At 39.2% G+C, this 27,783-nt stretch overlaps 1 protein-coding gene across 1 annotated transcript in view; it reads right to left on the bottom strand.

Moving 5' to 3' along the window:
* Positions 1–27,783, bottom strand: part of mrps9 (mitochondrial ribosomal protein S9) — a 108,129-nt gene that overhangs the window by 50,412 nt on the left and 29,934 nt on the right. Inside the window, exons 3-5 of the mRNA XM_043691746.2 lie at positions 19,053–19,115; positions 18,926–18,956; positions 1,965–2,044 (exon numbers count right to left, since the gene is read on the bottom strand). Of these exons, the coding sequence (XP_043547681.1) occupies positions 1,965–2,044; positions 18,926–18,956; positions 19,053–19,115 (174 nt within the window). The remainder of the gene's footprint in view (positions 1–1,964; positions 2,045–18,925; positions 18,957–19,052; positions 19,116–27,783) is intronic.

Genomic DNA, 27,783 nt, shown 5'->3' with positions numbered 1-27,783 from the left:
AATTCTGTTTTCTTTAAGTTTATTACCAGCTTTCCTTCTCTTAATTGTTCAACGAGCTCTGCCAACTGTACCATGTGATCTTTCCATGACTCAATAAAGATGACTACATCCATTCAGATTGACTACACAGTTTGTTAACCCAACCATAACTCTGTTTATGAGTCTTTGGAATGTGGCTGGTGCATTCTTCTTTCCAAAGGGCATCACTTTGAATTGATATAGCCCATCTAGAGTTACACACACCGAAACCTCTTTCGCTTTCTCTGATAAAGGTACTTGCCAGGAACCATGCAGTAAATCAACTTTGTGATGTAACTGGCTTGTCCAACTTTCTCAAAACAGTCCTCCAATCTTGGTACTGGGTATGAGTCCGATTTTGTTACAGTGTTGACCTTCTGATAGTCCACACAAAATCGTTGAGTCCCATCAGGTTTGGGAACTGACACAATCAGCGAACCCGACTCACTCTGACTTGATTCGATGGTATCTTCGTCGGGCATCGTGTCTACTTCCTTCTGGACCTGTGTGGCTTTGAAAGGATTAAGCCTATAGGGGTATTGTTCTATTAGAACAGCAATCCCTATTTCTACCTCGTGCACAATAGCATTAGTCCTCTCCAATTTGTTCCTGCATGTGTCCTCATATTGCTGCAACAAACCTTTCAAATGGGTTCTTTGCTCCTGAAACAAATAGCTCACTAACCTAGCACACCACTCAAGGACTTTAACTTTTTTTGGGGCACATCAAACTCCACAACATTTGGGTTTGATTCCTCACTCTGCGGGACACACTAACTAACACCTCTCCAGTTCCCATCTCTATTATAGTAAGGTTTCAATATATTCACATAACATACCCGATACAGGTTTTTTTTTCCTATCCGGCATCTTTACCAGATGGTTCACCTGACAAACTTTTTCATCAATTTGAATTGCATTATATAATGAAATTTGCTATTTCAATAGAAATCATGTTTCAATGTTCAAAGTCACTTGAAATTTGATATATACACATTTAAATTCCTGTAATTAATTTATTTCATTGTTTAGATCTTACGATTTAACGCAGTTTGTTTAAAAACAAGGGAGTTAATGATTAACTTATTACAATACTTTTAACATTTAATTGTGCTAACACCACATTGGGGATGTATGATGGAGGGCGGAGGAAATGAGCAAGTAGAGTACCATAGTGGAGTTAGCAAGCAAAAGTGTGACAAGACCTCAGTGAAATTTAATTCATATAAAAAAAGTTAAAAGAGGCTCAGTAAGGCATCACAAAGCAATGTCATTATAGTGATGAAAACAGCACAACTGTAATATTACTGCTGGCCAAAGTGTGCACTTGGATTAGATTTCAATCTCACATTTCATTGACCAGTGTAAATTTTAAATCATAACGAATGGCATGTAGTGCAGGAGAGGATATCGAGAAGCAGAATTTTGAATGACTCTAGTTTATAGATGGGGAGAAATTGAATAGTCAATTCTGGATTAAGTAAGATAATGTTCTGGGGACCCAAGTTAAAATCTCATCATGGCAGATGGTGGAACTTGAATTAAATATGTTAAATGAAATCTGGAATCAAAAGTTTAATGATGACCATGCAACTATTGTTGTCAGGAAAACCCATTTGGTTCACTAAGACATTTAGGGAAGGTAACTTCCATCCTTACCCGATCTGGCCTACATGCAACTCCAGATCCATAGTAATGCGATTGTCTTTTAAATACCTTCTAGGCAAATGGTGATAGACAATAAATGCTGGCCTAACCAGTAACACCCACTTTTCGTGAATGAAATTTTCTTTCAAAATTGAACGAGTATGATAGTTGGTTGTACATGCATTTATCCTTGTTTTCAAATTTTATTTCATTTCGTAAAATAAAATTTGTAAATGTTAAACAGCAATTTAAAGATCTATTCATTTATTGTAATTCCATCTGAATTGCTTATACACTTACATGCATAAATGAATAGTAGGACTGCTTTCCTGTGTAGAAAAGATAATTGAAAGGACGACCATCTTCTCCCCATTGGACAGCTGTTAAAACAAAAAATAAATGACAATTTGATTTATAAAAGGTTCAAACCAAGCTAATGACAACAGTGAAGCAAATCTGTATTTAGCATTTTCTGTATATAGGATATATAAATGGATTCATGATATCTTGTCATTTAAATATTAGGGATCGAAATTTCCCACACTGCCAATAGGTCAGTACTTGAAATGCTAACAACAAATATTTATTATACTATTTTACAATAAACTTATGAATATCAAACGAAACTATATCAATTTTGTTCTCAATTGGAATAAATACAAAATAATGAGGCCAAATACCTGCAGAAGCATTGAGAATGACATGCAAATAGGCAAATAGAAAATTAAACATTGGAACTGTTGTATCTAGTTCAAAAAATTCAGAAATATATAAAGAATGGAACTATATTATCAAGGAGACATCGCAAATAAACTAAGATTCAAGTAGATTTTTCAAAATGGAACAATTAAATTAAAGTTAAAATCATAGTGCCTCTACAAACGTTTACAGAAATCATAATGCGTTAGCTAGACTATACTTGAAGCACTACAATTTTGGTCATAACATTAACAAGAAAACATGACCATAATGAAAAGTAAAGTTAAATGGTATGTCAAGAAGAACTTCATTCAGTAATAAATAGTTCTAATATGTTAGCCAGGCAAGATAGTTAAATTTTAGCCTTTGAGATACTGCTGAACATTAAGACAGCCATGCTAAAGTATTGGAAAGACAAGGTCAAATGGCCTTTATGCATATTCAGTTATTTGAATAAAGTAAAGAAAAGTTACATGCGCAATCAGTATGTGTACCTTAACATATTGCAAAATGAATACACTCAGTATTCAAATTTGTAGACATTATTTACACATTAGATGCTAGAAAATTTGGCACGACATCATCAGTTTGAAAACCTTCCACTGAAGCAAAAGGATTCAAAAGTTATGACATTCGGTCCATATCCTTTAAAATGATGAAATAATTAAACAGGCTTGAACATTGTCTATTATTATCCTTGCAGTGATAGTTTTAAATGGTTGAGGATGTTTCTATACAGCATTTTTAAAAATTCATAATTCATATGCTAGAAGCATATTATCTAAATGGTGAGAGACTACAGAGCTTGGGGATGCAGAGGATTCTATATGTCCCAGCACATGAATTACAAAAGGTTATGAGAAAGCACAGCAATTAGAAAAGGTAATAGAATATTATCAGGTTATGAGGTTATGTCTCAGATATAAGGAGCACTGGTGAGACCACGTCTGGAGTACTATGCACAATATAGGTCACTTTATTTAAGGAAGGATGTAAATGTGTTGGAAATAGTTCAGAGAAAGTTTACTAAATTAACGTACAGATTTGTTTAATGAGAAAAGTCTGGACTGACTACATTTATATCTACTACAATTTAGAAAAGCAAGAGGTGACTTGATTGAAACATATAAAGATCCTAATGGGCCATGATCAGTCAGCAGAGGAGAGGATGCGTCCTCTTACAGGACAACTAAGGATTAGGAATCACTGTTTAAAAAAATTATGACAGAGGCAGGGCAAAACTATTTTGCAGAGGGTTGTGAGGCTTTGAAACTCTCTTCCTCAAAAGATGGTGACATGGAGCCTTTGAAACTTTTTTAAGACAAATGTGGAAATATTCTTGTTAAGCAAGGGGATGTAGGTTATCAGGGTAGGCAAGAATGCAGATTTGAACCTACCATTAGATCAACTATGATCTCATGAAATGGCTTTGAGGTTTACGAATGTTAACTCCACTGTGTCGGAGAAAGGTAAATGAAACACCAAAGATCGTTAAGTTTGACATTTTTAACAGGAAAAACACTAGAGTGTTTTTAAAAAATAAATGCATTTGTGGAACATGTGAGTCACTAGTAGGCCAGCACTCACTGCCCATTTCCAATTGCCCCTGAACGTGGTGGTGAGAGAACATCTTTAACTGCTGCACATAGTGTAGCTCCACCCACAGTGCTGCAAGGAAAGGAGTCCCAAAATTTTGACCCAGAAGAACAATGAAGGAATAGCAATACATTTCAAATTAGGATTAAAAGGGCAACTACCAAGTGGTGATGTCCTCATGTATTTACTGCTCTTGTCCAGCTGGGTGGTAGAGGTTGTGGCTTTGGAAAGGGTTGTCAAGGGAGCCTGGGTGAGCTGCTGCAGAGCTCCTTGTAAATAGTACATACACTGTTGCCATAGTCCATCAGTATTTCAGGGAGTAAATATTGAGGTTGATTGATGAAGTGCTAATCAAACAGGCTGCCTTGTCCTGTATGGTAGAGGGTTTCTTTAATACTGTTGGAACATACCTGTCCAGGTAAATGGACAGTATTCCATTACACTAACTTGTGGCTTCCAACTTGGTCCAGTTTGGCGTGGTCCAGAGGAGAGTTAATTGCTGCAGAATTCCCACTTTCTGACGTACTCTTGTAGACACACTAACTTTATGGCTGGTATAGTTCAATTTCTGGCCAACGGTAATCCCCACAATATAGATAGTGTGGGATTCAGTCGTGGTCAGATAATTCATTGTCATCAAGAGATGGCGATATTCTTTCCTGATATGGTCATTTTCTGGCACCAATGTATTTCTTCCCCATTTCATGAGCCCTAATTTTGTGTAATAACTTCTTAAATGATACCTTATTTAAATGCTGCTTGAAATTTCAAATGTACCACATACACTAGCTTCCTCCTAAGGTACCCTACTTAAGTTCCAATTTCACAAAATGGCAAAGAATTTGTCAGATATAATTTTCCATCTTTAAGTCTTTATTGTCTCTGCGACATCATCATATTAAGGCATTCTAAATGCTCTACTCCTGTTAGTTGGACGCATTGCAAATCTGACGTAGGGTCCAATTTGTTGAGTACCATTTTCTGTCATTAAGAATTGGTTATTGGCTAAAAGAGTAGAATTAGAACAACTCATTTTCAGGCCAGCAGATCAAAACCAGGGCTAACACTAGGATCAGTGCTGATACCCTGGATAAAGATGGTGAGATCAAGATGAAAATTAAGCAATATTGAAATTATGCAAGTGATAGATTCAATCTTACTGAAAGGCAGACTATGTTCAAACAGCCCATTCTACTTCTATTTCTTAAGTAGGCTGTTGTCAAATTCTGTAAGAGAATACTTCTGTGAAGTGCCTCGGGATGTGTAAGCTGAAGGCACTTCATGAAACCGCAGAATGACAAACAAAGAATTGTGGATGCTGGAAAAATCAAACTAAAACAGAAATTGCAGGAGGAACTCAGCCAGTCTGGCAGTATCCAAGGAGGGAAAGCAGACTTGGTATTTCGGGTCCGATGACCTTTCTTCAGAATTGTTTTCTCTAGATTATATGCAGCCTAAGCAATTATTTATCACGCTTTAGCAGAACATGCTTGCTTCTTTACTTTTTGACTCTTATTTATAAAGCCAAGGATCCAGAAAACATTTAAAACAGTATTTTCAATTTACCCTGCCACCTTGAAAGCTTTATGTACCTATGCTGCCTGGACCCTGCATGCCATTGCAGACGGCACCATTTGGTTCACGTAGTCTTTCCTCATTTGCCTGGCCAAATCACATAATTTTCTGCCTTTAATTGCATCTGCTACATCTGCCCATTTCTTTTGATTGCCTTTGTGCTCCTAAAGTCTGTTACTATTCATGCTTATTAAATTATGTTTTTGAGTTTCATAACATCTGCAAAATTTGAGATTATATCCTATATAAACAAGTTAAGGCCATTCATGTATACTAAATGCAGAAGTCCTTAAACTGACCAGAGGACATCACTGCATGCATGTACTATAAATCTATTTAGACAACCAAAAATGCTCAGCTGATTTGGCAGCATCAGAGGAGGAACTCAGTCAACATTTCAATGCAAACTCTGATGATAGGTTATCAACCACTTTCTTCTTTGTAAATATTGTCAGACATTGAGGATTTCCATCTGCTCTCGTTTCTATTACTTCATTCAAGGGTGTGCTGATATGTAGTTGAGAACAGTCAGAAATAGATGTCAAACTCAACAGTACACAGGGGAACCTCAATTATCCAAATCTCACAGATGGGGAGTTTTTGTTCGGATAATCCAAAATTTGGATAATCGAATGCTGGATAATCGAGGTTCCTCTATACTTCAATTTTCAAAATGCTGGTTCTCTCTATCCAGGCCCATCTTTTTGTTTAATAGCATCTATGAATATGCCCAATTTATATCGTATTTTGGATTTCCACTACCCAAACTGGATTCCAAAACAAACACTGGGCATATTCATAGCCATAACTATCTTACAACTGGATGATTCACTTTGCACTGCTCGCAAGCCAAAGACCATTCCTATCCATAAATACTTCCCAATGCTATCGCTGAATCAAGACCCAGTGTTTTCAGCATGGTTAGCAGCTTTACAAGTGTAGCTTTGTCTAAGGCCTTCTGGAATCAGAAAGTCACAGGTGTTATTCCATGTGCACACCAGTCATAAACAAAAATCCAAAAACAAGGCCCACTGCCCTGTTCTCTCCCTGTAACTGTGTGAACTATTTTCAATACTTAACCGATTTTACTTTAAAAAGGCACAAAAGCCTTTTCTTATGTAATCTATTAAGCCGTTATCAGAAGTTAATAGAAATCCTTAAAAATTATTTACACTAGAGCATAGGTTGAGATAACAGTCCCACACCTTGTGCCTCTCCTCCTAATTGTAGCTTTGGCCTTGGGGGCACTCTCAGACTTCCATGGATGTTATATATTTGAACCAGTGTCTAACCACTCATCATATTTACTGAGAAATCTATGTAAGACACATCATTGGAGTCTTCAATGTCCAATTGTGATTTTATATTCTCATCTCATTTGCAATCACATTAGCTATGCCTACCTGGCTATTCTCATACAGGAAAATCTTAATTTTGCTCTTAACAAAAGATTCCTTTAAGTTTTTTGTGTGTAAAAATTGGAGCTGTAGTTATTCACATTTCTTTTGCAGCCCTTCTTCACCCGACAGCCTCTGTATCCAGAGCAGTCATTTTCTGCCATTCCATCCACTTCTAATGCAATTGCATCACCATGTGCATCCACCCTTTGCTGAACTTCTTCCCAACCTTGAGCTTCTGTTGACCATTCACTTTCATTCTGTGACAGTCCCATCCTGACTTCTTGGCTTCCTGAACTGTCCCAGTGGAGCTCAGGCAAGCTGAAAAAAGAACAGTATCTGTTCTGTTGCCCAAACATTCTGGCTTCAACAACTACGTAATTAACAGTAAACCTTCATCACTTCCATTTTCTCACAGACAATCAATGCTGGCAATGAGGGATGAGTATACCAATGCCTCCAGATTGGAGACTGGCGGATAGAATGGGGAGCTAATGTGAGTGCAAGGTCGATGGAAAAAGCAACTTGCATTTATAAAGCAAACACAGAAGATGTTGCAGAAAAACTCGATGGTCTGAAGAAGTCATATTGAACTCAAAATGTTAACTTTTGTTTTTCTCTCTAAAGATGCTGCCTGATCTGCTGAGTTTCTCCAGCAATTTCTGTTTTTGATTCAGATTTCCAGTAAGTGCAGAATTTTGCTTCTACCATATTTATAAAACATCTTCAAGACAAAAACAAAAACAAAACCCAAAGGACTATTATGAAGCAAAATAGAAGCCAAGACATTCAGGGTGATATTAAGGTAGATGACCACAATTTGGTCAAAGAGACCTTAAGGAGTATCTTAGTGGCTTGGGTTCAAGTCTCACCTGTTCCACAGGTATGTAATAACACCTCTAACCTTGTTGATTAGAAAATAGGTTTTAAAAAAATAAAAAATTAGAACTGGAAATGCCTAAAATACCAAAATTAGAAATGTGCAGATATGTCAAAGTTGTTGGAAGAGATGACAAAGATGACAGGGAGGAAGAGAATTGAAGGCATAGAGGGATTTGAAAATGTAAATGCTATTTTTGAAACAGAGGCTTTGCTTAACTGGCAACTAATGTAGGTCAGTAAACATAAAGTTCACAACCGAATGGGAGTTAACACAAGTTGGCCACAGGCAATAAAGCTTTGGGTGATCCAATTTTAAGAAGTGTAGAGCATGAAACGTTGTCTGAGGTGGCTGAATTGTTAACTTTAGAGTTAACAGCTGCACAGATGAGAGTTTTAGCAGCAGATGATTTATGAATGTGTGGAAGGCATGCACAAATACGGTGGGAAGTTTATAACACTGCAGCATATCCAGGAGGGGGAAAGTTACTTGGACACTTTGTTTCAGGAGGCAGTCACACCTGGGAGATTAAGTAATTGAAATTCAGTTAGTGATCAGGAACAACAGGGTGTGATTGCAATGAGACAGGTAGGGGATTCTGAGTTCGGAATGGAGGAGCCTCGGCTCTTGACCTTATCCAACAGGTTTGAGATACTTGCTCCCCGTCTGGATGAGGAAAAGGGCTGCAGGGAGGATGAGTCAGCTGACCACGGCACCATGGTGCAGAAGGCCATTCAAGAGGAGGAGCAAAAAGACAAGTGGTAGTTATAGAGGGTTTTTTAATTGGGGGAGTCTCACAGGATATGTTGCCTGCCTAGTGCCAGGGTGCAGGTCATCATTAACCAATTTGAAAAGATATTGGAGCGGAAGGGGAGGATCCAGTTGTTGTGGTCCACATTGGGACAAACAACATAGGTTCTCCTTCCTAGCCTTGCCTATGTTGTGGGGACTATCAAGCACGAGGTACGAAATTAAGAAACAGTCCTCGAGGGTCATAATCTCCAGATTATTGCCTGACCAACGTGCAAATTGGCTTCGGGATAAGAAAATTAGGGAAGTAAACATGAGACTAAGGGAGTGGCGCAAGAAAGAGGGGCTCCATTTCATGGGGCATTGACATCAGGTTTGGAACCCAGGGTGGGGATCTGTGCCCATGGGATAGTCACCAACTGAACCAATCTGAAACCAGTGTTCTAGCGAAAAGAATAAATATGGTGGTTACTTGGACTTTAAAATAGTGAATTGGGGGAAGGGAAAGGGAAAATAACAGGAAGTCTGATGGTAAATAAAAAAGTAAACAGCAGGTTGGCATGTGTGCAGGAGAGTTTAAGTCCAAGGCAGTCTATGAGGGAAGTAAAAAGGAAGGATAACTCAGGAGATATTATTAGAGATGCTGGAAATCATGATAGTAAGCAAACTAGAGTCAGGGTACTTCACCTGAATGCTTATAGCATTCGTAACAAGGTCGATGAGTTAACAACACAAATCATCGCGAATGAATATGATTGAGTAACCATTATGGAGACATGGTTACAGGATGGTCACAGCTTGGAATTAAATATCCAGGGATATCAGACCTATCCGGAAAGACAAACGGGAAGGTAAGGGAGGTGGGGTAGCTCTGATATTCAAAGACAACTTCAGGGTGGTGCTCAGAGATGATATAGGTTCTGTGGAGAATAAGGTTGAATCCATTTAGGTGGAAATTAGAAATTCTACAAAAAAAAGTCACTGATAGGCGTAGTCTATAGGCCACTGTAATGTTAAAAGATTAAAATTGTACTCTCTCTCTCTGGACATTAATGTAATGCTAAAGCGTTAAACTTGTATTGTCTTTCTCCAAGAAGCTGAACATTCTGGAAATTAGTCGGGGCAACATGCTGTCTCAAAGACACCATGCAGGAATGTGGATGACTATCCATTGTAATGCATACTTCATTCGGGCAGCTATTTACTACTATTTTACTGCTATATCAAATTAAACTCTCATTCAGTCCCTTCCATTCAGAAATACTTCCATAGCCATCCTCCAGCCAAATTTGTTTGTGTGATCATTCTCCAAAGCTGGGGAATACATTGTCTTGGGGAATCACTGAGTCAGGAAATTGTTTGCATAACCATTTCCCAGGATTAGGCTATTTACATTATCTCCAAGGACCTCATCCTACGATTGTACCTGGGGTAACATGTGGTTATTTGACCGGGGGGGGGGGGGGGGGGGGGGGGGGGGGTGAGTGGCCGGAGTACCTGCGAGCATTACCAACTGACCTGTATAAAGGAGCAGGCAATAAACAAAGAAATAACTTATGCCTATAAAAGTGGTATGAGAATTATCATGGGGAATTTTAATCTACGTGTCGATTGTTTAAACCAGCTGGGTCAGGGTAGCCTTGAGGAGAGGTTCGCTGAGTGTATGCGCAATAGTTTTCTTGAACAGTATGTAATGGAACAGATGAGGGAGAAGCTATCCTAGATCTGATCATTTGTAATGAGACAGGAATAATTAATGACCTCATAGTTAGGTATCCTTCTGGAAGGAGCAATCACACTATGGTTGAATTTACAATACAGATGGAGACAGTAAAGATAAAAATCTAATACCATGGTCCTGTGCTTAAACAAGGGAAACTACAATGGAATGAGGGAGGACTTGGCTAAAGTAGACTGGAAACAAAGATTTTATGGTAGGACAGTTGACGAGTAGTGGAGGACTTTCAAAGCAATTTTTTGAAGTGCTCGGCAAAAGTATATTGCAGTGAATAGGAAGGACTATAAGAAAAGGGGTAATTTGCCATGAGTGTCTCAGGAAATAAGGGATGGAAATGTGTTGCTGGAAAAGCGCAGCAGGTCAGGCAGCATCCAGGGAACAGGAGAATCGACGTTTCGGGCATAAGCCCTTCTTCAGGAATGAGGAAAGTTTGTCCAGCAGGCTAAGATAAAAGGTAGGGAGGAGGGACTTGGGGGAGGGGCGTCGGAAATGTGATAGGTGGAAAGAGGTCAAGGTGAGGGTGAAAGGTCAGATTGGGGTGGGGGCGGAGAGGTCGGGAAGAAGATTGCAGGTTAGGAAGGCAGTGCTGAATTCGATGGATTTGACTGAGACAGGGTGGGGGGAGGGGAAATGAGGAAACTGGTGAAATCCGAGTTCATCCCTTGTGGTTGGAGGGTTCCTAGGCGGAAGATGAGGCGTTCTTCCTCCAACCGTCGTTTTGTTGTGGTCTGACGATGGAGGAGTCCAAAGACCTGCATATCCTTGGTGGAGTGGGAGGGGGAATTGAAATGTTGAGCTACAGGGTGGTTGGGTTGGTTGGTCCGGGTGTCCCAGAGGTGTTCTCTGAAACGCTCCGCAAGTAGCCGGCCTGTCTCCCCAATATAGAGGAGGCCACATCGGGTGCAGAGGATGCAATAGATGATGTGTGTGGAGGTGCAGGTGAATCTGTGGCGGATATGGAAGTTTCCTTTGGGGGCTTGGAGGGAGATGAGGGGGGAGGTGTGGGCGCAAGTCTTACACCTCCGGCGGTTGCAGGGGAAGGTCCCGGGAGTGGACTCCTCCATCGTCTATGCAGGTCTTTGGACTCCTCCATCGTCTATGCAGGTCTTTGGACTCCTCCATCGTTTATGCAGGTCTTTGGACTCCTCCATCGTCTATGCAGGTCTTTGGACTCCTCCATCGTCTATGCAGGTCTTTGGACTCCTCCATCGTCTATGCAGGTCTTTGGACTCCTCCATCGTCTATGCAGGTCTTTGGACTCCTCCATCGTCTATGCAGGTCTTTGGACTCCTCCATCGTCCCACCAAGGATATGCAGGTCTTTGGACTCCTCCATCGTCAGACCACAACAAAACGACGGTTGGAGGAAGAACGCCTCATCTTCCGCCTAGGAACTCTCCAACCTCAAGGGATGAACTCGGATTTCACCAGTTTCCTCATTTCCCCTCCCCCCACCCTGTCTCAGTCAAATCCATCGAATTCAGCACCGCCTGCCTAACCTGCAATCTTCTTCCCGACCTCTCCGCCCCCACCCCAGTCTGACCTTTCACCCTCACCTTGACCTCTTTCCACCTATCACATTTCCGACACCCCTCCCCCAAGTCCCTCCTCCCTACCTTTTATCTTAGCCTGCTGGACAAACTTTCCTCATTCCTGAAGAAGGGCTTATGCCCGAAACGTCGATTCTCCTGTTCCCTGGATGCTGCCTGACCTGCTGCGCTTTTCCAGCAACACATTTCCAGCTCTGATCTCCAGCATCTGCAGACCTCACTTTCTCCTCAGGAAATAAGGGAGGCTATCAAATTGAAAGAGAAGGCATACAAAGTGGCCAAGAACAGCAGGAAAATAGAAGATTAGGAAAACTTTAACAGTCAACAGAAAGTCACAAAAAGAGCTATAAAGAAAAATAAGATTGAACATGAGGAAAAACTTGCATAGAATATAAAGACAGAGCAAAAGTTTCCTTCAATATATAAAACAAAAAGAGAGTGGCTAAAGTAAACGTTGGTCCTTTAGAGGATGAGAAGGGGCATTTAGTTATGGGATATGATGAAGTGGCTGAGGCATTGAACAGGTATTTTGTATCGGTCTTCACAATGGAGGACACGAATAACATGCCAGAAATTGACAAAGAGACGAAGGTAGGTGAGGACATGGAAACAGTCATAATTACGGAAGAGGTAGTTTTGGGCAAGCTAGTGGAGCTAAGGATCGACAAGTCTCCTGGCCCTGATGGGATGCATCCCAAGGTATTAAAAGAGATGGCGGGAGAAATAGCAAGTGGACTTGTTGTAATTTTCCAAAATTCACTGGACTCTGGGGCAGTTCCAGCAGATTGGAAAACAGTAAATGTAACACCACTGTTTAAAAAGGGAGGTAGATAAAATTATAGACTGGGGAATTATAGACCAGTTAGCTTAACCTCTAGTGGGGAAAATGCTTGAGTCTATTATTAAGGAAGAAATAGCAAGGCATCCAGATAGAAATTGTCCCATTGGGCAGACGCAGCATGGGTTCATGAAGTGCAGGTCATGCTGAACAAATCTTTCAGAATTCTATGGCCATTATGAGCAAGGTGGACAATGGGGACCCAGTCGATGTGGTGCACCTAGATTTCCAAAAGGCCTTCGACAAGGTGCTGCACAAGAGGCTGCTGCATAAAAATGCATGGCGTTATGGGTAAAGTATTAGCATGCTGAGGATTTGCTGACTAACAGGAAGCAAAGAGTGGGGGAAAATGAGTGCTATTCTAGTTGGCAATCGGTAACGAGTGGTGTGCCTCAGGGATCAGTGTTGGGACCGCAATTATTCACAACTTATATAGATGTTTGGAGTTGGGAACCATGTGAAGTGTGTCAAAGTTTGCAGATGACACCAAGATGAGTGGCAGAGCAAAGTTTGCAGAGGAACATAGATACTTTGAGTGGGCAAAGGTGTGGCAGATGGAATACAATGTTTATAAATGTGAAGTCATCCATTTTAGTAGGAGTAACAGTAAAAAGGATTATTATTTGAATGGTAAAACGTTGTAGCATGCTGCTATGCAGAGCGACCAGTGTCCTTGTGCATGAATCACAGAGGGTTGATCTCCAAGTACAACAAGTAATTAGGAAGGCAAATGGAATTTTGTCCTTTATTGCTAAAGGGATTGACTTTAAAAACAAGGAGGTTATGTTGCAACTGTACAGCGTGCTGGTGAGACCACACCTGGAGTACTGTGTGCAGTTTTGGTCTCCCTACTTGAGAAAGGATATACTGGCACTAGAGAGGAGGTGCAGAGGAGGTTCACTAGGTTGATTCTGGTGTTGAGGGGGTTGGTTTATGAGGAGCAACTGAGTAGACTAGGATTATTTCTTTGGAATTTAGAAGAATGAGGGGGATCTTATAGAAACATAAAACTATGAAGGGAATAGATAAGATAGATGTGGAGAGGATGTTTCCACTAGCAGGTGAATATAGGACAAGAGGGCATAGCCTTGAAAGTAGGTGAGCAGATTTAGACTGAATTGAGAAGGAACTTCTTCACCCAAAGGGCTGTAAATCTACGGAGTTCCCTGCCCAGTGAAATAGTTGACGCTACTACAGGAAACATTTTTAAAGCTGATTTTTTTTTTAACAATAAAGGAACTGAAGGATATGGTGAGAGGATGGGTAAGTGGAGCTGAGTCCACAAAAAGATCAGCCATGATCTTATTGAATGGCAGAGCAGGCTCAAAGGGCCAAATGACCTACTCCTGCTCCTAGTTCTAATGTTCTTATCTTGGGGTCAAATAAACAGCAAAGTTGTGAACAGTGCAGCTCAGACTCTGTTAGTTTCAGGAAAAAGCACTACGGGTGGCACAGAGGTTAGCACTGCTGCATTACAGTGCCAGAGACCCGGGTTCAATTCCCGCCTCAGGCAACTATCTGTGTGGAGTTTGCACATTCTTCCGGTGCTCCGGTTTCCTCCCACAATCCAAAAAAAAAGTGCAGGTTAGGTAAATTGGCCAAGTTAAATTGCCCGTAGTGTTAGGTGAAGGGATAAACGTAGGGGAATGGGTCAGGGTGGGTTGCTCTTCGGAGGGTCGGTGTGGACTTGTTGGGCCTGTTTCCACACTGTAAGTAAGTAAGTAATCTATCTATCTAATGGCTGACTTGAATTAGCTGCAATCACCAAAATCAAAGCTTCGGGTCTTCCAAATGTTTAGCGAGGACAATCTTTTGCTCATTTAGTACTAGGTATCATAAAGACAACGCGAAAATTTTGGCAGAGGCAGTTGTTTGCAAAGAGGTATGCGCCTCCTTGTTTGAGGAGATTGCTGATGATGTAGAATGGTACCCAAGAAGTATCAATATCAGCTAACATGGCAGCAATGAAAAGTTGTGGTCATTCTTTTTGTGAGAACAAGGTGGGGAGAGCAGAATATGGATCTCGAGGACAAAATGACTTGTCAGAATAAAGGGCAAATGGTAGCAAAACTGAAGAATAATGCAAGTTCAAAACTAGAATGGAGAAGTTTGGGTGATAGATATGGAGAACTTCTCATAACAGTCCTGCCATACCCTGCATCAAATTAGACCAGAGTCAGTGAGAAATAGACACTCTTTACGTCCATCTTTCTACCCTTTCCTATAACCTTGATTTCCCTGCTGATCAAAAATCCATCTCAACCTTTAAATATACAGAAGGACTCTGCCTCACAGGTCTCCATAGTGAAGAGTTCCAAAAACTCAATGTTCAAGAGAAGAATTTCCTCCTCATCTCAGGCTTAAATTGGTGCCCCTTCATTCTGAGATTATGGCCTCTGGTATTCTACTCTCCCATGAGGGGAAACATCCTCTCAACATTCACTATGAAACATGTAGGGTTCTCAAAGGGCTTGACAATGAGATTCATCTAAATTCCAATGAAGAGTCCCAATCCGTTTAGTCTTTTTTCATCAGACAATCCCTCCCCACCAGGATCATCCTAGTGAACGTTCTCTGAAATACCTCCAATGAAATTATATATGTGCTAATAACCAAATTGCTCATAGTATTCCAGACATGGTCTCACCAGCAGCTCATACAGACTTCCCTACTCTCACACTCTAATCCCCTTGAAAAAAGGGTCAACATTCTATTAATGTTCCTGATTACCTGCCTCACCTTAGTGTTAGCTTTCTACAGTTTGTGCACAAGTACGTCCAAGGCCCTAGGTGTTGCAGTTTTTCTCCCTTCCAAAGTGAACAGCTTCACATTTTCCTACATTATACTCCATTTGCCAACTTTTTGCCAATTACTTAATCTAACAATATCTCTCCATTAGTAAGCGTTCCCTAGAAGCTTCGCTGGACTGTATATCTTCCCTTACATAAGGGACCAAAACTGCTCACAGTATTCCAGGTGTAGTCTGACTAGTGCCTTGTATAGTTTTGGCAAAACTTATGAAATTTTATACTTCATTTTCTTTGAAATAAAGGCCAACACTCCATTTGCCTTCCCTATTACTCATTGAATACAGACACTAGTTTTTTTGTTTCGGGATTTATGCATCCCAAAATTAATTATTCTTCCCTTCAGAGGACGTGGGCATCATTGGCTAGGCCAGCATTTATTGTTTATCCCCAATCTCTAAAGGGCAGATAAGAGATAACCATATTGCTGTGGGTCTGTAGTCACAAGTACACGAGATCATGAAAGGATGGCAGGGCTTCTTCTTTAAAAAGGACTGAGTGAACCAGTCAACAATGACTTTGCATAGTTACCATTAGACTGGCTTCTTATTTCAGATTTTTATTGAATTCAAATGTCACCCTCTGCCATGATGTGATTCAAATCCATGTGCCCAGAACATTAGCTTGTGGTTCTAGAGTAATAGTTCACACTATACCACTGTGCCATCACCTCATCTGAAATCCCTGTGCTGTAGTTTTCAGTAAGATATTTCCATTTAGATAATATTCAGCTCATCTAATCCTTCTATGAAAGTGCACAACCTCACAATTTTTTATATGATATTCTATCTACTAAGTTTTTGCCTACTTGGTTAAATTGTCATTCTTCAGACTCTTTATAGCATCCTCACCACTTGCTCTCCCACCTATATTTGTGTCATCCATGAACTTAGCCATAGTACATTCACTTCTGTCATATAAGTTATGACATATGTTATAAATAATCATGCCTCCCCACCCGCCCCCTAGTCATCATGAAGATGCTCCCCAATGTTCCAACTCTGTCAGGTAGCCAATCCTCTATCCATGTTAGTATATTATCTCCAACCTTATGCACTGTTACCTCAAGTAGCCTAACATACCGAATTGGCTTATATTTCCCTGCCTCATCCGCCTCTTGAACAGAAAGGCTTTGTTATTTTTCCAATCTAATGAAACCTTTACAAAATGTAAAGGATTTTGGAAAATTAACACCAAAGCATCAAGTCTCTCATTAGCAACCTATTTTAGGACCCTAAGATTAAATCTAGCTGAGAAAACTTGACATTCAGGCAACTGACTCAACTTGCTTAGAACTACTACTGTGAATATAATTGTACCAAATTTCTCCATCCTTTCCATGCCCTGATTTGGAAGGAATGTTTGTATCTGCTATACTGAAAACAGCAGCAAATTATGTTTCTTTCATCTGCCACTTTGCTGTTATCTACAATCAACTCCCCATATTGACCTGCTTCAAAAACAAGGCATGGTGGCTCAGTGATTAGCACTGCAGCCTCACAGTGCCAGGGACCCAGGTTCGATTCCAGCCTCAGGCGACTGACTGTGTGGAGTTTGCACATTCTCCCCGTGTCTCCGTGGGTTTCCTCCGGGTGCTCCGGTTTCCTCCCACAGTCCAAAGATGTGCAGGTCAGGTGAATTGGCCATGCTAAATTGCCCGTAGTGTTAGGTAAGGGGTAAATGTAGGGGTATGGGTGGGTTGCGCTTCGGCGGATCGGTGTGGACTTGTTGGGCCGAAGGGCCTGTTTCCACACTGTAATGTAATCTAATCTAATCTAATCTCAGGTAACTGTCTGTGTGGAGTTTGCACATTCTCCCCGTGTCTGCGTGGGTTTCCTCCAGGTGTTCCGGTTTCCTCCCACAGTCCGAAGATGTGCAGGTCAGGTGGATTGGCCATGCTAAATTGCCCATAGTGTTAGGTGCATTAGTCAGAAGGAAACGTGTCTGGGTGGGATTACTCTCCGGAGGGTCAGTGTGGACTTGTTGGGCCGAAGGGCCTGTTTCCACATTGTAGGGAATCTAATATAATCTAATCCTCATTTTACTAATTTCTTTTCGAAATACCCATATACTCTTCCCATCCATTTTTACATTACTAGCTTGCTTTGTTTCATGCTCTAATTTATTCCGCCTAATTAGCCTCTTAGTCATTCGCAGCTGTTATTTTGATTCTGATTTATCCCTAATCTGCCACACCTCTTTACGCAGTTACATGCTTTCACCTAAGTTTGATACCTTCCTTAACTTCTTTGTTAACCACAAACACAGTGAGCCCTCTCTTTAGAATTGAATACAACAGGAATATACTTAGAGTATTCTGAAATATTCCCTTAAATGCCTGTCAATGGGTCTCTACTGACGTATGCCTTGCCTAGAATGAGTTTTCCTGCCCACATAGTTGCCCTTATTTAGATTTAAAATACCAGTCTTAGCCTCAATCTTCTTCCTTTCAAACTCTGCTGCAAATTCTCTGAACCCTGAAGTAACTAACTAAATAATCCTGTCACATTACACAATATCAAGTTTAATATAGCATACTCTTTAGTCAGTTCCAAAGTGTGCTGCCTTAACAACACTCTCTTATACATTCTATAAGCTCATTAATGCAACTACTGACAATCTGATATTTTATAGTTTATATATACATTCAAGTCACTCATGTTTATCGCTGGCTCTTTACCATAGGTACCCAATATTCATGTGTGACACGAGTCTCTCATGTATCGTTGTTGTCTCCGGTCTCCTCAACATCAACGATACAGGAAAGAGGAAAGTTACAGTAGAGAAAAGGAATACGGGTTTACTGATATTCCAGCCTAATCCTGAATAGTAAGCCACCTTGCCAGATACGTTAGATTTGATACCTCTTAACGCTACTCAATTTTTCCTCATAAGGCAACCTTTATCATGCTGTAGTTTGGTTTAATTGCCAAAGGACATATTATGAAGTCTGCCCATGATTGTAACATTTAAATTAAAATTTCCAAAGCAATTAATTTGTTTACCATTCGTAATGTGTGCCAAACCAGTCACTTATATAATAAAAAAGGGAAACTTACTTTACTGCATGGTCACAACACCAAATTATTACTTTAGGCAATGTTATATGCGTGCATTGAAGCAAAAACAATTTGGGAGTCTTGTTCAGATTGGAAACGGATGTCTACTAAAGCTAAGTGGTGTGACAGCCCCTTCAGGTAGTTTTCTCACAGTTTGTACCAAGATTAAAAAATAATTCAGTGGAAAAGATTGCAGTAAGCAGACAATACAGTAGAGCATACTAATGAACAGATGGTAACTGTGTAACATAAAACAATGAATAACTGACATTAGTATATAATGTTACAAGCCTATGGTGATCTACATTCAGCTGTTGCCAAGAATGAGCAAAACTCCCTCTTTGCACCACAGTTCATTTAAAAAAAATCTTACCCCTCTGTTTTGGAAAGATTTCCAGAGGATGCTGCAATTAATCAAACAGATTAGAATTAGCAAATGTAATTAAGTGGATAACAAGTGAATCAAATAGTATTTTGGAAACATAAACCATTTTCATTACCTTCATGATTGGTCTAGCCTTCTTGTCAAACACCCCAGATGGGAAAAGGTATCTGATCGCTCTCTGAAAGAAAATGATAAACTAAAGCAATGTCCACAGAATTACAAAACAAATCTTTGTGCAAGTACATTTTTATTGATTTTGCACAAACTGATCACAACCTATTTAAAGCAGCATTTAACTCATGTCAGAGATTCACATGAAAGCATTTCTTAAAGTGGTCTTAAAAAAAGTCACAATATACAAAAGGATGCATTGCACAACAAAACTAAAATCCATTTTCTGACATGGTCACATGCAAAGTACCAGGTTCCAAAGGTACTTATGACTTAATATCCCAAACATGACTTACTTTTCAGGATAGGAACAGTTAGGAAATGAAAGTTATGTAAAAATATTGCTTACAAGTGCACAACTTCTGTGCAGTGTGCATCATTATATTAAAGAAAGGACAATAAGACTAGAGAACTTACACCACAGATTGGTGCCACTGGCTGATCAAACTAGACTTCTGAGGAAAAACTAGAAACATTTCCAACTATTTTCACTGAAGCAGAAATGATCATGACGAAATTTAAAACTAAAGAATGACAGGTAATAATGTGAATTCAAGCACCTAGTTTTCCTCTAATTAGGGAATTGTAACAAAATAAATGAAAACTGTCCATGAAGACAGCCAGTGGAATTTAAAAAAAATTGTTTTGAGAGCTTGGAAAGCTTTTCCACTGGAAGTAAACATAGAAACACACAAAACAGAGCAGACTATTCAGCTCTTTGAGCCTATCCCACTATTTAATACAATCATGGCAGATCCTCTATCTCGATGCTATTTTTCACCTTCTCCTACTGCTTCAATATCTTTAATATCGAAAAAAGCATTTATTTCTTTTTGAATACATTCAGTAAGTTGTCCTCCACAGCCTCCTGAGAGAGGGGATTCCACAGGTTCACTGCCCTTTCCATGAAGAAATGTTTCCTCATCTCAGTCCTAAATTGATCTACCCGATTCCAGAGAGTTTTCCCCCTGGTTCTGGACTCCACACAACAGGGAAAACATTGCCTTTGTGCCTAGTCTGTCCAGGCCTGTTAGAATTTTATCCTTTGCACCCTTCTAAACATTCAGTGCATGCATTGAGACCCAGTCGAACCAACCTCATCTCATAGGAAGAACCAGCCTAGTGAACCTCCACTGCACTCCCACTATGGCAAGTACATCCTTTGTTAGGTAGGGAGACTAAAACTGCATGCAATATCTCTGGAGTCATCTGACCAAGATCCTACATAACTGCAGTAAGACATACTTACTTCAGAACTCAAATTATCTTACAATAAAGGCCAATATACCATTCACTTTCTTCATTGCTTACTCCATCTGTCTGTCTACTTGCAGTGAGTGGTGGACAAAGACACCTGGATCCCTTTGTACATCCACACATCTCAATATTTCACCATTTAAGTAATACTCTTCCTTCCTATTTTACAAGCATACAACTTCACATTAAGCCACATTGTACTTCACCTGACACGTATTCGGCCACTCATTCAAGTTGTCTAAGTCACATTGAAGCCTGCTTGCAGCCTCCTCTCAACTCTTAATCTCACCTTGCTTTGTCTCATCAACAAATTTGGAATTGTTGCATTTGGTTCCCTCATTCAGGTCATTTACATATGCAGCAAATTTTGTTTGTACCGACACTCTTGTTAAACCAGCAAAATTATATATCTCAAAAAACGACAAAGTTTACTGTATTATTCTGGCTAATTATTATAGTTTCGAACTTACCTCCCTCAATCTAAATATATTTATTGTTCAATCATATGACCACATGAAATATCAACAGTTGATTTGATTTCCAATCAATTTCTTCAAATGTGAACCTCTTGATTATCTGGAATAATTCATCAACCAGCACACTCCTGGTCCCATGGCCACCAGTTAATAAAACGTTTGCTGTAGCACTAATCCTTATGGATTTCACTCATAACCCATTTATTGCTATTCTATTTCCTATTTGTCAACTAATTCTCAATCCATGCCAAGAGATTACCCCTTTCCCAGGTGATTTAACATTGCCCACTAACCTCTAATGGGAGACTTCTTACAAAAGCCTCTTGAAAATCCAAATAAATCACATCCACTGGCTCTGTCTAACCTATTATATTAATTATAATCTCAAAAATCTCAAATAAATTCTTAAGAAAAATTAGCCTTTCATAAACCCATGTTGGCTTTGCCCAATCCTGTGAATGCTATCCAAAATGTTCTGTTATTATGTCTTCCACAACTGACTCTAGCATTTTTCCCCAGTACCGAGGGTTATGCAAACTGGTCTATGATTCTGCTGTTTTTCTCTCCCTCCCCTTTTTAAATCATGAGATTTCATCTGACATCCTCCAATCTGTAGGAACTGCTCCAGTGTCTAAAACATTTTAGATGATGACTACCAATACATCATCCCAGGGACACTTCCTTTAGTACTCTGGGATGTAGATTATCTGAGCCTGGTTATTTGTCAGTCTTTAACCCAATTAATTTCCCCAACATCACTTTCTTACTAAATATTGATTTCCTTGAATTCCACCCACTTGCTAGATGATTGGTTCCCCAACATTGCTGGATAGTTATTTGTACCTTGTTTTACGAAGACATAATCGAAGTAGGCATTCAATTCCTTATTCCCCATTATGATTTCCTTGGCTTAACCGTAAGGGACCTACATTTGTTTTAACTAATTTATTTCTTCAGATATTTCAAGAAGATTTTAAAAGGTCACTTTCTATGTTTCCTGCAGTTTTGCTCTCATACTCAATTTTCTTTCTCTTGATCAAACGTTTTGTTCTCTTTTGCTAAATTCTAAAATGCTGCCAGTTCTCAGGCTTATGCCTTTCCCAGGATTTTTGGTTTAAGATTAAGATTCAAAGAGGGAACATAATACTATCCCAAATTTCTTTTATAATCCATGGTTGAACCACCTTTCCTCTTATTTTTCTGCCAAGAACAAATACTTGTTGCAACTCATGAACACATTATTTAAATATGAATCATTGGCTATCTAACATCAATCCTTTTAAGAAAGTTTCCCAATACAGCCTTACCAATTTACACCTCACATCCACATATAGTAGCTCCCTTTATTTAGATTCAGGACACTAGTTTTCAGATTCAACTATGTCATGCACCAACTGAATGGAAAAAAATCTATCATATTATGGTCACTTTCCTGCACAACAAGATTGTTATTTAACCTTCTACCATGGTGCTGTACCCAGCCTAGAAGAAACCTGTTCTCTGGCAGGTTTCATAAATTGTCTAGGAAAGCCTCTTCCACAATATCATTGCGAGTTTTGTTTGTTCAATGTATATGTAAATTAAAGTCACCCACGATCACAGTAGTACCCTAACTGCATGCATCGCCGATTCCTTGTTTAATGTGCCTTTAACTCACATCTTCACTATTGTTTAGGGGCCACAGACAGCCCCCAGTATTTTCTGCCTGTCTTGGTGTTTATCACCAACCATACGGATTCCACATCATGATTTTCACATCCAAAAGCCCTCGCCACTATTGCATTTATTTACTCCTTTACAAACAATGCTATCTTACCTCTTTTCCCTTTTTTCTGAATATTCCTGGATGTTCAACCCTCATACTTAGTAATCTTGCAGCTATGTCTCTGTATTTGCAACTATATCATAAACATTAATATCTTTTTGTGCTGCTATACTCAAGTAGTCAAAGTGGAGGCCATGTTGTTAATACAAGTGCAATTATACATTTGAAGAACTTGATGCTGTGCTTATGAGGAGAGAACGAGATTTTGGACTGCTCTGGTATTTGATTATAAGATGTAATAAAAAAACAAATCTGTTCAGAGATGTTATCACACACCTCTGGAGCTGATGGGAGTTGAACCTGGGTCTCCAGGCTTCAGGATAGGGATGCAAAATTGCTTCAAAGGAAGAGTCATGGACTTTTCTAATAAAGTTAATGGTCAAATGTTCACCATCATACATTCAAATTTATATCAATAGGCTGCAGAACCCGGCACTATGCAACTTGCTTAGACTGATCAGAAATGTTTAGATTTTTCTGGCTCATTTGCAATTATACCTATTGTTATTACACTTTTAACTGGTTTCTATCGACAACTTCCTCTCAGAACTTGGAAAGTTTTGAATAGGTTGAAATTCATTATTTTAGAAAAGTCAGGAGGTAACTTGGCAGGTGTTCAATAGGACAAACAAAAGATGATGTTTACATTTGATAAAGGGTCACAGAACATTACATCACTGAATGAGACCGAGAGTCTATTGTGCATCAAAGGCTCTCTGCAAGTGCAATTTAGCTAATCTACTCTCTACTCTGTTCCCATAGCCTTGTAAATTCTCTTTGGATAAGCTCCCAATTTATTTCTAAAAGACACAATTCATCGGTCTTTCAAGCAGTGCTTCCCACATCATTAAAAAATACATTTAAAATATTTCCCTCATATTGCTTTTGGTTCTTTAACCATTCATCTTAAAAACAATATCCTGCGGTTCCCAATTCTTTTTTAAATGGGAACAGTTTCAATTACCTACTTTGCCTCGACCCATGATTTTGAACATCTCTATTAAGTCTCTCCCAACCTTCTTTTCTAAGGAGACAACTACCAGCTTCTTTATTCTATAACTGTATCAGAAGTCACTTTTCCCTTAAACCATTCCTATATAAAAAAACAAACAAAAATATGCCTCTCAAAATTTAATTTATATTATAACCAACACAGAAGCACATCAAATCAGATTAGCCATGATCTACAGAAGTAGTGAAACAGGCTAGAGGGGCCAAGTGGCCTAGACCTAACTCATGTGTGTGTGTGTTTGGGATGTTACTTGTTAATTTTGTTTGATTTCATATCTTCTCCAAAACCCTTTCAGTTTCCATCAGTCCTTTGATATTTTCTCATTTGTTTCTGATAAACATCACAATTTCTATTCCAACCATTTTATTAATGCAGATCTCGTCTGAAATGTACACCTTCCCATCCCATATAAAAATTAATTTAATTCCTTTTCCATGGCTCTAATTTGTCTTTTGGACTACTTTCTTCTAGAACGTGTTACCATACAACAAAATTAGAGTCCTTCCGTCCTATATCGGCTCAACAGACAGATTAGCATTCATAATTGTTAAAGGTGCATGCCCAAGCACAGATTGAGCTCTTTTTCAGGTCTTGTTTATCAACTTCGTGGTTAACGCCTTCAATTTTCCATGTCTCATTCCAAATTTCTAACTCTGCTATTTCTTTCTACATTATTTCTATGTCCTCAGTCTTCTTGGTAACTACATTCTGGCAGTAGTGTATTCAGACTCTTCATCCTCTCTAGGACCACTGGGTGTTATTAATTTTTCCTCAAACACAATGTTACTCTCCTCCATAGTGTTTTATTATTCAAATCGTCTAAACAAGAATCAAACTCCACTCAGACTCATTTTACTCATTAAAGAAAATAAATCCTGTTTCCCATCACTTCAAAATTGAACTCCAGTGTTCTGCCCTTTCACACTCCATCAGATTCTTGCATCATTAAACGTTGTTATGCGAACAGACTTTTTCAACAGTGTAGGCCAGAAATATCAATACCAAGACTTTAGTTGTAATTGTAGGATTTTAATCATTTTAACAATGTCCCACTTTTTTTTATTCCTTTGGATATTCCTTTGGCCTGCATATTTTCATTATTAAAGTTCATCTTTTCTACCACCTACATACATCTGCAATTATTCTGCTAACATTCCCACTATTGACTCTCAGCAACATATAAACCTTGGGAAATTTTGTCACCCCCAACCTCCTTATTTGGCTCTTTTCTGCAGATTTGTTCCTCACAAATTCTCCTTCTTTATCAGAGATCCCAGTGAATCTTATATTTGTCAGTTAATATTACCATAATCCAATTCTGCAACTTAACTTTTACACAAGTTTCACTTATTGTGGCAGCTCATTGGCTCCTTTTCCAATGCATCAAACTGATCCATTTTCTTGGTTTAATTTTTGGCAATAATTTGCCATTGCCTTCCTCATTCAAAAACAGGAAGAGAAGTCACAACATGAGTAACATAGCTGCAACCTAGCAGCTCCAAGTGGACACTTGCTCCTCCATGCCTCCACCTTGGTCAGCAGGCATGGAGGAGCCATGCAAGTGCACCTTACTACAGTGCATTCTCTCAGTTTCATATTTAATATGCTAGGTGAGGCACCAATCAAACAGGCTGGTATCTCCTGATGGTATTAAGTTTGAGTGCTGTTTAGGTTGCACTTGAAAGTCAGGTCATGTCAAAAAGATGGTAACGCCACTGGAAAGTATACCAGTACATTGTCATGTGCCTCGTTGATGGTGAACAGGCTTTGGGAATCAGATGGTTAGCTGGAGATTTACAATCTCCACCCTGTTCTCATAGTCACTGTATTTATACAGCTGGCTTAAATTTACAGCTGCTTTAGTTACGTTTTTGAACAAGACACTGATGGTTTGGGATTCACTGATGCTAATGCCATCAAACAGCAGGAGGTGATGGTTTGATACAGTCATTGCCAGGCCCGAATGCTTTCTAGATCTTGTTCCATTTGGACACTGACTGCTTCAGTATTTAGTTCCATAACGTTCACACATTTACAATCAGTAGTGAACTTTCTCACAAGAATACTCATTTTGGAGGGAAGTTCAGTAATGAAACAGCTGAAGATGGTTGGACTGAGGTCACTATACTGAGGAATACTTGGGGCTGAGATGATTGATCTCCAGCAATTGCAATTGAGTTCCTTTGGGTCAGTTACAAATCCACTGGAAAGTTTTCACCCTGATTTTGAACCAATTTTGCTAAAGCACCTGGAAATAACACTGGTCAAATGCTGTCTTGATGTCAAGGATAGTCACTCCAAATCTACCCCAGCAATTCAGCTTTTTTTACCATGTTTGCGGTGAGTGGACCAAGTGACCTGAATAATACTAAAATTCTGAGCAGGTTATTATTTGTATCAATGTTGCATGATCACACTGACAACATTATCTTGCTGATGAACAGACTGGTAGAAGAGTGTTGGATCAAGAGGGAGAGGCGAATTGTTTTATGGTCCTTCTCTCCAGTCTGTAATAGGGTTGGTTCAAACTCTTATTGCTCTCCTCTTTTAAATGCATGCATTTGCCTCTCTAAATCCTGTTTGTTAACTTTTTAAAAATCACACTCAGCAAATTTTTGTTTTAACCCTAAAGCAGTAGTTATTTATTGATGCATTCAACGACAGAGAATTGGTTGACAACACACAAAGAATAAAAATAAGTCACAATTACAAATTATTACTTTTAAATGGCATTAAGTGACACAGGAATTACAGTTTAATGAATCAAAACTCAGTGAATTTCTACAGTTGATGGCATGGCTGAATTCACTTACATAGGAGAATGGATTGCATGCAACAGAGTTAGTGCAGGCTAGAGAGTCAGCACACTTTTCAGACAAAAATACAGATTCTTTCAAGCCAGACAGTCACTATTTTCTGCCTTGCTTTAAAAGCCAACTAGAAAGGGAGAAGCTAAAATTGCATGATTAAAAGGGAATCCAAATAAACTTGCAGTTTCAGTGACATCTTTTAGCAAAATCTTTTGGGTTGTTCGTGGCATCTCAAAACACAAGGAGTTTCAATATCACTTCCTTTGTTCAGAACTGCTGCCACAGGCATCTCATCCACAGCTCCTCTGTTAGATTCACTTGAATTTCTATACAATGCAAGGAATGTGGTTTTCCAGGAGGAAAATGTAAAATTGTGTCCCTTAGTGACTGATAATCAGAGCTTCCCAAAAATTATGGTCAACTGGCATCATGTGATCAATAGCAGCTGTGGTACAAATGCAGCAAAGTGTCTGCTTTAAATAAACTATATTTTAAAACTTAAATTAAAAAAACTTAGGATTGCTCTTCCAACTTCTGAGCATGACAGGGAGTAACTGATCAGATTGGATTTATCCTGTCTTTTGCAGACAATGTAGATACATGCCCCCAACCATCAATATGCACAGCCAGAAAACAACATTCTTTTGAAAATGTTTATAAGCACAGCAACGCTGAGTCTGAGTGATTTGTAATACATCGCCAAGTTATAATCTATGAACCAGGCCTCTTCATCCAGCTCTAAAGTATTTTTGATTAATTGAACATTTAGTACTATTTACAACATTGGTGGTGCATTTCCAAAACAACTTTTGCTTCCCACTGATTTAACACTTTGGTCATACAAATTAGGTACAGAGTCCTGAACTGAATTTAAACAAAAAGATTTAAAATCCCCTCTCACTCCAGTGTCTGGGTATATACAAGTTGGAGCAAAATGGTGGTATAATGAGAAAATTCATATATTTCCTAATTTTAGGAAATGAATAGTGCTTTTAATGTAAAATGAAACAGAGAACTGCAAATGCTGGAGATCTGAAACAAAAACAGATTGCTGAAGAAACTCAGCAAGTCTGGCAGCAGCTGTAGGGAGAAAACAGCCAACATTTCCAATCCGGTGACTCTTCAATCAGAACTCCAAATGTTACTGTTTTCTCTGCATAGGTGGTGCCATAGTTGCTGAGTTTCTCCAGCAATATTTTTGATTCAGTACATTTATGAATTTTTTTTATTATACATAACACATTAAAGACTCAAGATATCAAAAACAGACAAATTCAGATATGTCCTTCCCTTTT

This window comes from Chiloscyllium plagiosum, unplaced genomic scaffold (genome assembly GCF_037043375.1).
Source record: "Chiloscyllium plagiosum isolate Xiang-an unplaced genomic scaffold, Cpla_swu_hap1 HiC_scaffold_6, whole genome shotgun sequence".
In the NCBI taxonomy this organism is placed as follows: domain Eukaryota; kingdom Metazoa; phylum Chordata; class Chondrichthyes; order Orectolobiformes; family Hemiscylliidae; genus Chiloscyllium; species Chiloscyllium plagiosum.
This window is presented reverse-complemented; position numbering and strand designations above follow the sequence as displayed.